This window comes from Pundamilia nyererei, unplaced genomic scaffold (assembly GCF_000239375.1).
Source record: "Pundamilia nyererei isolate P.nyererei 1_Seehausen unplaced genomic scaffold, PunNye1.0 scaffold00181, whole genome shotgun sequence".
Classification (NCBI taxonomy): Eukaryota; Metazoa; Chordata; class Actinopteri; order Cichliformes; family Cichlidae; genus Pundamilia; species Pundamilia nyererei.
In genome coordinates, this window is record NW_005187582.1 from 675683 (window position 1) to 688164 (window position 12482).

General features: G+C 42.9%; 2 protein-coding genes across 3 annotated transcripts in view; both read left to right on the forward strand.

Moving 5' to 3' along the window:
- Positions 1-3559, forward strand: part of iqgap1 (IQ motif containing GTPase activating protein 1) — a 42811-nt gene extending 39252 nt beyond the window's left edge. The window contains exons 33-37 of the mRNA XM_005746682.2: positions 228-437; positions 516-682; positions 1650-1772; positions 1884-1992; positions 2086-3559. Of these exons, the coding sequence (XP_005746739.1) occupies positions 228-437; positions 516-682; positions 1650-1772; positions 1884-1992; positions 2086-2199 (723 nt within the window). The 3' untranslated portion in view covers positions 2200-3559. The remainder of the gene's footprint in view (positions 1-227; positions 438-515; positions 683-1649; positions 1773-1883; positions 1993-2085) is intronic.
- Positions 3560-5348: 1789 nt separating this feature from the next.
- The window catches only part of crtc3 (CREB regulated transcription coactivator 3), a 41084-nt gene continuing 33950 nt past the window's right edge, over positions 5349-12482 (forward strand). For both annotated transcript variants that reach the window (XM_005746683.1, XM_005746684.1), the window contains exons 1-2: positions 5349-6586; positions 10812-10922. In XM_005746683.1, the coding sequence (XP_005746740.1) occupies positions 6455-6586; positions 10812-10922 (243 nt within the window). In that variant the 5' untranslated portion in view covers positions 5349-6454. The remainder of the gene's footprint in view (positions 6587-10811; positions 10923-12482) is intronic.

Consider the following 12482-nt stretch of genomic DNA (forward strand, 5'->3'; position numbering starts at 1 on the left):
TGCCTTACGACCCAAAACAGGAACTGACTTTTACACATGACTCTTTGTCCTGTAGTTGGTGAATTACTAACACACAACTGCAATAGCCACATATTTGGTAACATCCTCTTTCAATCAAAAGGAGTGAAGTTTATGGGAAATTAAAAACTCACTACAACTAGTGTAACAGTATTACTGCTGCCACTTCTGTTAATGACAGTTTTAAAGACTCTTAACATAATGTGCAGGAGGCAGAGTACCAGCGGGCCATGCAGAGGAGAGCAATCAGAGATGCCAACACGCCTGAGAAGATGAAGCAGGTCAAACCGGTGGTAGACGACAGCCTGACGCTGCAGGGCAAGAAGGACAAGATCAAGAGTAACCTGCAGAGGCTGGCAGAGCTGGGGAAGGTCCACCCAGAGAACCGCTATCAGGACCTCATCAATGACATCGCCAAGGTAAAATAAACCGCTCGTCCCTTCAATGGACAAATAAGAGAGAGGCTGCCTCACGGGTTGTCGTTTCAATGTCTGCAGGACATCAGGAATCAGAGACGGTATCGGCAGCGGAGGAAAGCCGAGCTGGTGAAGCTTCAGCAGACCAACGCCGCCCTGAATTCAAAGAGCAACTTTTACAACGTGCAGATCGACTCCTACAATCAGTACATCAAGACCTGCATGGACAACCTGGCCAGCAAGGGCAAGTGAGTGACCTCCACTGTCTGCTGGTTGTTACTGCTGTCATGAGCTGCACTGCTGCTGGGGATACTGCGAAGCTCAAGTTTGTCACCTACATGTTGGTAAAGTTGTGCGTTTGTCAGTGCAAACCTCAGTACCACATCTGAAACATACTGCACTCAAACGTCCAGCGTAAATGGGCTTCAGACGTGACCTGAAAATGTCACATCCTGTATCCTTTCCCTCCGCAGACGAGCTTACAGCTCACGTCTGATTTGTGTCAAAACCAAACATGGGAGCCAGTCTCTCACACTGGTCCTTGGACTCCTTGTTTTTGGGCTTTAATCTCTAATCACTGAGTGTTTTATAGCTGCCAGATTTTTTTTAATGGACCATCGTTGCCTCTGAAGGTTCGAGGCAGGTTGAGCTTCATAATCTTTTCCTGGGGGATCAAAGATGTTCTTGGCCTGCCCGGCATCTTCTCTCACTGTTGGTGTGGCAGAAAGACCTCTTGATTGTGCCACATGTCTTCCCTCGGCAGACCTGGGGGGGACAAAGAAACAGAAACTGAACATGCACTTGACCTGATGGGCAACCTTCAGGCGTGTTCACATCCTCAGCTCAGTGTGAGCGTTCGTTAGCACAAGCTGATGTCTGAGGCTCGTATCCGCCCATAACAGAAACACAGGCAGTGGCGTGGGCTGCTCGGTCAAATTTAAATCACGAAGCTGTCTTTTTGTTCGTCTTTTGGCTGTTTGAACTCTGTGAATGTGATGAAATTGCTGTTGTTACATACAGCATAAATCTTTGTTCTTTTCCTCCATTTAAATGCACGTTGGCGACTTGCGATGCGTCGTCTGCTGCATGGTGACCGTGCAGCATTGGCTTCAGTGTTTTTAAAGTCTGCATGTCACAGCCTAGAATACAATAGTGAGCCTTGAAGTCTGTGCTGAGAGCTGCTTTTATTGTACACGTGTGTGTCTTTCTTCTCAGGTTGTCAAAGAAACCAGGCGACAACAAGGCTAAGAAGAGCAAACAGGTTTCTCAGAAATACACAGCCGCCCGCCTGCACGAAAAGGGCGTGCTGATCTCCATAGAGGACCTGCAGCCCAACCAGTGAGTTGTGCAGCTGATCACGTTTACAGTTAGCTTCATGAACAGCCCAAGGTTAGAAGTCTGCCGTTCCTCTGCTTTAAACAGCCGTCTTCTGCTCTTTTCTCATCGCAGGTTCAAGAATGCCATTTTTGAGATTTCCCCATCGGAGACGGTCGGAGTGTTTGACGTGAAGGCCAAGTTCATGGGCGTCCACTTGGAGACGTTACAGTTAGAATATCAGGTAGCGTTGCCTTTCTCAGCTTCGTTGGCTCTTCTCGCAGTAGCTTGACCAGCGACGTATTTTGTTTCAGCTCTTTGGGTTTTTGTTTCACAGGATCTGCTCCAGCTGCAGTATGAAGGCGTGGCAGTGATGAAGCTCTTCGACCGGGCCACCATTAACGTCAACCTGCTCATTTTCCTGCTCAACAAGAAATTTTATGGGAAATAGAAGAAAAAAAAAAGGGCTAGAGACACTGAAACCACAACCCCCCCTCTGAGGGTTGCTTTAAAGCCCTGACCAGAACCATGCTGTCTTACCTACACATTTCCTCCAGCACGTCTCCACTGTGCCTATACAAGTTTATGCATTATGTTTTATTACATGGATATGTAGTATCCTTTATTCTTAATGCAAAACCTCCATTACCCAAGTTTTTCCTAGTGCCTCATCTCTCATTGAGGCTCGGTCAGAGGTTTAAGATTTGTAATTTCTGTTTTTGCTCTAAATACTCTGAATATGTTGTGCATGGGCTTAGATCTAAAAAGAAAAAAGTGTATTTTTTTTATGTAAAGAGAGTTTTAGGTCTTTTTCAGCTGTTAGTTCATCCGCTCACCTGACTGAGAAAAGCCCGATGAACATCATCGATGTGCATGCGCACTTTTCAGCAGGGTTGTAGTACACGGCACTTTGTCCAGGAAAAACTGAGAGAAAAGAAAACGATGGGCTCCTTATCTTTGATCGTGTGTTTATGGTGAAAGCGCTGCAGCCGTCTCTCTCTCTGATCATCTTCTCCTGGCTTTACTGTGACATCAGTCACCAAAATGTCCAATTCTAACACTGAGCTGCAGGAGTGTGATGTTACCTCTGAAGTCCAGGCTGCACTGGTGCTGATCTGGCTCTGAGGCCTTTCCTGTCTACAGACGGGTCAGTGGTTTTGAGTGGACTGAGCTGGCCGTGACTGCAGCCCTGCTGCTTCTCAGAACTGACCTGCCGTGCATTTGTGCTTGTGGCTCCCGCAAGAGAAGCAAGCGAAACGTGGAATCACACGAAACTGGGCAGACGTGCCGCTTTGCTGGCTTTCTCAGATAACTTACTGGAAATCATTATTTTTCTTTTTATCTTGTAGAACGATTTGTTACGTTATAAAATGGGAAAGCACAACATGATGCCTGATGAATTGTAAAACAAGATGGGATTTGGACTTGTAAGCTGAGCAGATGTTAAATACTGAGAATGCTTCTAGCGTTGAAAATACCTGGTCGCCATTATTTATATTTTATATGCTTTCAGTCTGCTGGAGCTGATGGTTGCACCATCACCCAACGAGCTCCAGTGTGCGTGCAGTGTTACAGCACCTTGTGGGCCCACTAGATGTCACTCTGCGCTGTCACGTCGTGGCGTTTGAGTGGTCCTTGAAGCGATTGTTTCAGCCAGGCTGAAAATCTGTGCAGACTTGGTGAAATCGATTTTGCTTCTCACGCAGACTCACTTTGATCGGAGGTGGCCACCTTGTGCTCGCTTCATTATTTGTTCTTCATTTGATGAAATGTGCTTGTTCCAGTTTCAGAATAAAGCTCTACCAATGCGCTGCCTTTTTCCTAATCTTACAGTTTTCGTGCAGGAAGAGAAGGCGTTTTCCCAAATGAGCATTTCCATTTTATGTTACAACCACCTGTAAACCCACCTCCACTACACACACAACCAGAAGGAATGTGTAGTGAAATTACAACCCGCTTCCCATAAAGTTTGGATGTTGCGCAAAATGTTAATAAAATGGTGATTTTCAAATCTAGATTTGATTGACAATTAAAAAGAAAACATTAAACAGAAAATGTAACACTTTCAGAAAACGTTCAGTCCATTCTGACTACAGCAGCAGCGACATGCCTCAACAAAGCCCTGGAAAAGTAACAGACTGAGTATAAAAGGAGCATCTTGGAGAGGCAGAGGTTCAGCACTGCAGATCGCTCTTCCTCACTGTAGAATTGCAAAGACTTTGATGATCTCATCATCTGTGCTATGTGATAATATCTACATATTCTAGGAAGCTGAAGGATTCTCTGTGCAAGGATTTCTGAGCCCTCAGGCAGCACTTCAGTAAAAACCGATGTGATTCTGTCAGGGACACTTCCAGACATCACGGTGTCGTCTACTGATGCAGGTTCAAGCCCTGCGATGCGCAGACAAAGCCATACGTGAACCGGAAACACTGCTGTCTTAACATGGACCGAGGAAAAGTGGAAAACTGTTCTGTGGCCAGACAAATAGAAAATGTGAAATTTGTTTTGGAATACAAGGATGCTGCATCCTCTGGGATAAAGAGGAGAGGGACCTTCTGCTTCTCTGCACTACATTAGTGTTTCCACACGAGTGCTGAAAGGTAAAGGCAGGATTTGGAGCTCACATACTGCATCTATTACAACAGCGTGGCGTCACAATGGCAAAGTCCAGGTGCTAAACTTGCTCGCCTGCATTCCAAAGCTTCCATCAGCAGAAAACATTTGACGCATCGTGAAACAAAAGGCATGACAAAGACGAACCAGGACTGCTGTGTCCTTTCCCAACATTTCAGCAGCTGGTCTCTCTGCCCAGAAGTCTACGGAGTAATGCTATTGTGCACAAGATATGCACAACATGCATTCTGTTTTTATTTACCTGTTATACACAGTATTCCAACTTTTTTGGAAATGGGTTTTTAAATGTGTCATACTACTGTGTCATACCCGCAGTTTTCAGTAATTTGATGTACTGTAGCTAAATGCTGAGTATTCTCAGTGTCTGCAGGCTCGACAGCAGTGTGCAGTTTTCCTGCACAGATGTTTCTGTGTGTTTGAAAACTGGGTGCCCTGCATAAACCTGAGACACACACCAAACTTTGTTTCCTGTTTGACTGATTGGATTGTTCACATATCATTAAGATTCTGATTTACACAACCTTTTGTTCCAACAGAACAACAGGACAGTCCAGCTCCTGAATTCTTTTACTTTCCATCATAATATGTGCAAAATCTGGATTTCTAATAGGTGAATTGTAGAGCACAGTGTACTCATGTTTATGGTACATTCATGCACGATGTACATTTTAAGGGTGTTTTTCATGTGTATTTCAGAGCACGATTTGTACATAGCTTATTCCAAGAAACACAGCGTTTTATTATTCTATTTCATAGAAACATGAAAATTAATTTGATAAATGCAATACTTGCATATCTAAATAGCGCATTTAAGAAAATCTTGTAAGCACAGAAGTAGTTTTCTTGATCTATAGCTATAGCCAGTGATGTTCCATGTTTTGTTTTTACTTTTCTTGCGGCTGCGTAAGGTAAGGGCGTGGTGACTTTGTCGCCCCCTTGTGGATACCACAGGTACACACCGCCTTTGACGAGGTAATGTTTTTCTCGCAGTAGTATGAGGATAACAAGCCAGCCGATCTGAGTTGCTGTTACTCGCTCCCTCAACCAAGGACGAATAAGCTAAAAACATTTTTTCCGAGAGACTTCTGGTTTATCGGCGACGGGGAAACCACCGTTTTTTTTCTTCCCTGTCGGCGCTGTTTGTTTTATCTTCACGGAGTCGCTCGGCTGGAGTTTGTCTGCGGTCTCTATGCTGTCCATGGATTAACACTAGAGTCGACTCCGAAGCGCTGTCATATCAGCTAAAGTGTCAAACTGTGGATTGTGATCCTTACGTCACTTGCCAATATTCAGCGGCTGCTTTCCCCGGTTTGGTTGGAAACAAAGTGGAACTACAGCTAAGTCTATGCAAAACGAGCGGAAACTTGTTGAAATACAATTCGGCGAGTAAACCTTTGGCCAGCTGCGGGTCAGCTTTACTAGCGGGAGTGGAGAGATTTAGCTAACGAGGCTATCAACTTTCTCTGACCGCAGCTGTAAATATTTAGGTGGAAGTTTCCTCTAAAAGATACCGACAGCGGGTAGATGTCGACAAGCAGATAAAGTGCATTTGTCGGAATTAAAATGGCACTGACAGTAGCTTAGCCGACTAGCTGTCGCTGTTGCTCTCCGTTCACTTCCAACGCTATGTTAGCAGTGACAGCTAACGCCATGTTAACGTTAGATTCAAACAAGTGGTTCGCTGGAAGAGTGTCAGCGTGAAGTTACAGCTTAACTTTAACCCATTGTCGCCTTGCAGTTTGCCTAGAAAGTCAGAGTAAATATATACTTTGCAAAGTTTTTATTTTGTCCGCTTTTTAGTCACACTTAAACAACTTTTATTAAAGGGAGCTTTGAGTGTTAGCCTAGCCGCGTTAGCTTGCCTGTTGCCTTGTAAAAGCATTGAGACAGTGCAGCCAGCCGAGCTACGTCTGAAGTGACTTTAGTTTAACCGATAACGCGAGGTGTGCTCTTAAAATTCTCATGGGTTTGTTACAACGCTTGCTGAGAGACTTTGCAAAATAAGACCCCACCAGCACAGTCTTCCACTCAAAACAAGTAGCTGAAGTTGTTGAACTGCGGCCCGCACCATGTCCAGCTCCCCAGGCACAGGTGGCTCGAACCCCAGGAAGTTCAGCGAAAAGATAGCGCTGCACAACCAGAAGCAAGCAGAGGAGACGCGGGCCTTTGAACAGCTGATGACGGACCTCAATGTCTCAAGGGTAAATGCGCTTCACTTTCAGCTTGTTGACATTTATTGCTCTCTTGTCTTCTACGCGGATGTGGTCATATACCTCATTCACACCGGAGCTGTCAGGCTTCATCTGCCGGCGGAGATTTCTGGTATTCAACCAGTACTTCTCGTTTCTCTTGAGCAGCCGTAAATCACACCCGTCGATACTCGGCTTATGTAATTCTACTCAAGAGCCAAATATTAAGCAACTTGGGGTGCAGCGATTGACGTACAGCCTTTTTAAACTGCAGTCGGCGGTGAGACAGGAATGGAGAAATTGGCTCCTTAATATTTGCACCAACCGCTTAAAAGCCGTCCTGTTTGTCATGGGCGTGTACAGGATTTTTCTTGAATGGGATGGCACGGGGAGGGGGCACAGGAAGTTTTTGGTTTTTTTAGCACAAATAAATAAAGTGTACACATTAGGCACAGAAAACATGGGCACAGTTTTCCAGCTTCTGTGTAACCCCGTGATGCCGTTATATGAAACATTTTCTTTTTAGACTTACTTTTCACTAAAGTCATAAACCTACTTTATTTTCTTATATATTGTTAATTTTAATATAATATTTTATTAAAAACATATCTAACACAACCGTATAAAAGTTTGAGCACAAGAATAAAGTAACTAAAGTAAAAGCACTCATTATGCAGAATCATATACATAATGATTTTGTCTCATAAGTATTTATGCATTTGTGTATCAGATGAGTTTGACTCCTTACTTAATGACTTTTATCTGTATTTATATAGCATCATTCATTAGAGTTATATTTTTAAACATGCAAAATAAGACATAACTAAGCTTTACAATATAAGTACAATATATTAATCTATATTATAGTGGAGCAGAAGTAGAGACATAGAAGTACTTAAAGTACCAGTGAAGTAAAAGTACACGAGTACTTTTTTCCCCCAGACTGTGCTCTCGCTCGTTGGCCCTGGCGTTGTAAGAGTAACACTACCATATGCTGATGGCGTTGGCAGCCGGCCTTCCAGGCCCCCTTCTGGACATGCTCCGGCTTCGTAAACACTGAAGGAGTTTCCTGTTCAGGAATGCAGAGTTTACACGTTGTCAGTGTATTTCTGGAAAATGCTTTCACAGGTTCAACCTGATGCTTACTGTCTCATGTAATACGAATTTGAAAAGAGAAGTCCGACTAGGGCGAACTAAAGAGGCTCGTGATGTCGGCACATTAGTTACATAGTCTCAGTCTTTGTGTCAGTCAGTGCTTCGCTTCACTTTCTTCACTTGTCACATTTGTATACTTGTAAACATGTGATGACCAGTGTTGGGTTACAATGTAACAATTAGAGTAATGCATTGCTGTAGTCACATTACATTTTTCAGTAACTCTGTAACACATTACTGTACTTAGTTCAGTAAGTACACGGCTGTAACCATTATGTTGTTACTTGTATTAGTGTTTTTTCAGTGTGCCGCCTTTTCCAGTGAACTGTTACTGATGACAGTACCTAATTCAACGTGTGACTCTAGTTTAACAAGTTGCGAGCAGCAGCAGGTTTGTAGTGCAATAGTAGTGACAAAGCAAAGTATCCAAAACATCCAGTGACATGGCACAAGTCAAAATATAAGCAGTCTGGGTCGTGTTTTCTCAGGAAATTTAAAGTAAAAGTATCAAATAACTGTGTAACACGTTAGTATAACAATAACTAAAATAACCTTGTAACTCTTCAGCAGCCTGCACAGTATTTGCCACATAGTAACATTGAAAGTGAAACAATTTTCTGCCTGGCACGTTGAACATTTGAGTGTTTTAACCTGTTGCTTACAGCTCCACTATGCAACTACGTCAGTAATTTCCATCTGTCGTTGGCGCTTCCTGTCATATGGACTGCAACCATGGCTCCATATGACAACCGATGCTCCAGCCATGCTCGGTTCATTCATTTGTTTACATTTGGGTTGCACATTACCTGCTGGTAGCATCTTTTCCTCCTTCGTAGTCTGGTGGGGTTTTTTTGTTTTGTTTTTGTTGCAAATGGTGAAACATCTTTGTTATTTTGGCCTTTATTTTCCAAAGTGCTGTGCTTTGTTGGAGGTTGCTAAGTAGTGCTCTTTTAAGTTGTTGTCAGAGTCTGGCAAGCAGCTCTTGCTCTCAGACATTCCAGGACTTGCCTTGTTATGCACACTAGGGAAGTCATGGTGTTGCTATAACAATGATGTTCTGATATTACACTATTTCAATGTCACAACATTTGTCTTTAGGCCAACCGAAGTCAATAAGGCTGCTGTTGGCAGATGTTGTTGCACGTCCCTGACATGACCACCTCATGTACTCTAGGAACTGTGCTCAATGACTGAAAAGATGATCAGAACGTAATTCTGAATTGTAACTCAAACAAAGACAGATTGATTCTCATGCGATGCTACAAAAAATAAAGAGAAAATGATTAAAAAATAGATGAAAACGTTTCTGTTATTTCCGGACGGATGCCAAACGTTAACATTAGGAGCTGGTAATGGCTCCTGTTGTAGCTGCTCTGTCTGAGAAAAGACACGCTTGTTGTTTAGTGGTTAAACAGCTCTCCACACCAACACTAAAGCCCCATCCCAGCTGTGAAGCATTAGGGTTTGGAGGTGCTTTGCTACCATAGACCTGCATGCGTTGCAGGTGCAATTACATCAGAATTGAGATGGGAAGTTTTCTTAGTTACTGAAGACATTAAATGTACAGTGTTTGTGTATTATTTGCTAGATTGTTTAGATTTGTGACTAGGATGATATCAGACCACACATAAACCTGGAAAATTCATTTTCCTGTGACTGTAAACCTTATGCATTCCAAGTCATAAAAACTCCTTGGATGATATAAAGGCCTTTTCACATTATTCTCATTCCATCCACTGACAGTGGGCTCTTTCTGTGCGAGCGAGAGTCCTGAATGGCTAGTCAAAGAGGATGTGGTTTTGAGGCGACACTGAGTTAAGTTTGCCATAAGATGTGAACTGTAAGTGACCTCTGAGACAGAAAAGCCCAGTCAGTGGCCAGGCCACAGGGCACACTTGAAGCAAACAGCTGAAATTAGAAATAGCTGCTTCAGCATTTACACCGACCATAAAGTCTTACTATCAACCCCTGAGAAGCTCTGCAGAACTCTGCATTGTAGCGAGTACACCAAGAGGCTTAAGTCTGCACCCTTCACATACATAAATATATGTAGATGTTACATAAAGGCTGACCCAGACACTCTAAGAGAGGCAATATTTTTTTCATGTGTCCTACATTAATAATCAATGTTACTGAAATTTGAGGCTAGAAACCCTCTGACATTAAATACCAGTTGTTGGCAGTAAAAATTTCTGAGTTGGCTTGAGGAAGCCTGTGTTTACCAACTTTTCTGTCGTGTATATCACAGACCCATTGGTTACTGACCACCAGCACCTCTAAACACCGTACCACTGTCTGCTGTGCTGTGTGTGCTGAATCAGAACAGTCTTTCGCCCACACTGCACAGAAACTGATACATTTTGTGCCAAAAGATAAGGTTTTTAGTCCAGTGGTCCTAGCTCGCCCCGAATTTCTTGCCAACTTCAGTCTCTTTGTAAACTCTTATACAACACGATACAATCAAACAAGGCCAGTCTTTGAAATTTAAATTTTGTCCTTTCGGCACTCTAAGGGAAGTTGGCCCTCTGATTTGCCTATCCCCGATCACAGCTAAGGGCCGGCCCTGTTTACCTTGGCAGAACAAGCTGCTTTCTGTTTTCTGCGAGGTAATCATTGTGGCGTCTTTGCAGTAGGCTGCTAATGTGGACGCCAAGCTGCCCCTAGAATGTGTCCCCAGTGTCCAGTGGATATGGCTGCTTTTTAATCAGACAGACAGTTTTTAATGCATTTATACATTACGCCTGTCTCTCTGTTCACTTCCAAAATGTAGATGGTAAAATCAGATTGAATAATAAGAGCACAGCTGTGCTAAAGCATCTGGAGTGGCTGCTTGCACTACGATATTGCTTCAAACTGATTGAAAACCATAAATCCATTTGATGAGACATGCAAAGAAAAAAAATGCAATTTAAGGAGCAGTGACAGTATAACAGGAGTGGGCCCCAAGTGACATTTTAGACATCCGCAGGATATTGCAGAATTTGAAGTATGATATAAGGTCGGTTGCTCAAATTCATTTCTCATTCAGAACTTGTTCTCTACGTGCCCAGACGATCAACACGTGACTCTGTTTTTGTCGTAGGTCCAGTTTCAGAAGATCCAGCAGCTTCGCTTGTCTCAGTCAAGGGCACAGTACTACGGAGGCTCTCTGCCCAACGTCAATCAAATCGGCAACACCAGCACTGAATTTCAGGTGGGAACTCGTCACCATCAAAATATACAGCACCCACACAGACTGCATTCAAAATGTAATAACACCTCTCTAAGACTTTAAGCAAAATGAAATATCATGGACTTGATAAGGTCGGTATGAAATCTGTGTGGAAAAAAAGCCCAGAGGTTTAACAGAAATACTCATTGTGCACTTGGGCCAATTCTTGTGCAGTTATGCTGCAGTGAAGTTGAGCCAAATTCAACTCTTTCACTAGACGAGCCTTATTTCTGTCTTTCTTTATATATGTATGTTTGGTCTTGGTGGAGCTCTGCATTAGCGCTGCAGCTGCATCAGTGCAGCATTGTTGTTCAAACCTATTGAGGAGGCCTCACAGGGCTAATGTCAGTTTGAACATGGCCTCAGGACATACTGGTGCAGAAACACGGGAGGTTTTAGTCGGTTTGAAGTTTTGAAGTTAAGCTAAAAAAGATTTCTTATTAAAAGAAAAGAAAAAGATGTGTGCTTTCCTTGAAATTGCAGTCCATCATGTGTAAGATCTCGTTTTCATTGAGGGGTTGTTCAAGGTCAGCTGTGTTTGATGCCCACTTTTGATGTGCGGCTCAACTGCAAAAGCAGCAAAACTGTGTGCTGGATCTTTAGAAGTGCAAACAAGCTGCTCTCGAGAGCATTAAATAATTCACTCGAGTTTCTGCAGACTGGAAGAAAAACCAGGATAAAACATCAATGCTGCAGTTCTAACAGAGCTTTTCTGTCACACTGGGACGTGTATCAGTTCTCTGAGGAGTATCTGTCCTAAGATACACAAAGTCCAGGTAAAGGTGTCCCTGTTAGCTGAAAGAATGGCCTTTTGAGGTGGAGCTTTCCCCTCACTGACGAATAAAGCCTCCCTCACTGATCGAGTGCATTCGTCTCTACTGGGACTCAAACTAAATGGCTTCTAGCTCTTACTCGATTGTGATCATTTGTTAGCCCTAATTCAATTAAATGAGTGCAGAGTGCTTAATGTAATACTTGCCAAGGCTTTCTTAATCAGACAGAATTAACCCATTTAATCCCAACTTTTCCCAAACACCACAATACTACCATCACGTGTTAAGCCTTAACGAGAGGTAGAGCAGGGCGATATGGCCAAAAATATTTATCACGATATATATTTGAAAATTTGCGATAACGATATAACTGACGATATAATTGACGCAAGACAAAACAGAACTCCATACTAGCGAAAAAAAACCCCATCCATTTCTTTTCACTTAAACAAGCAGCGGTTTTTTATGTGCATTAAAGCTATATAAACATTTAACAGTGTAAAAGTAAATTCCTTGCTGAAAGTTTAACCAAAAGGCATTTCCAGTAGAAATGCGCTGACATATCCTGAGCATAACCATGTATAATATCCACTGAAGTTAAAAAGAGGTGCTTTGCTACATTAAACTGCATAAAAAAGTCAAATATGTATTTTTCGGACCATAAGGTGCACGGGATTATTAGGCACATTAAGCGAAACAAAGCAGTCAGATAAATCAAACTTTATTCAACTCACACTTCTTGCTTCCTCCACTTCTGTACTATTGATTC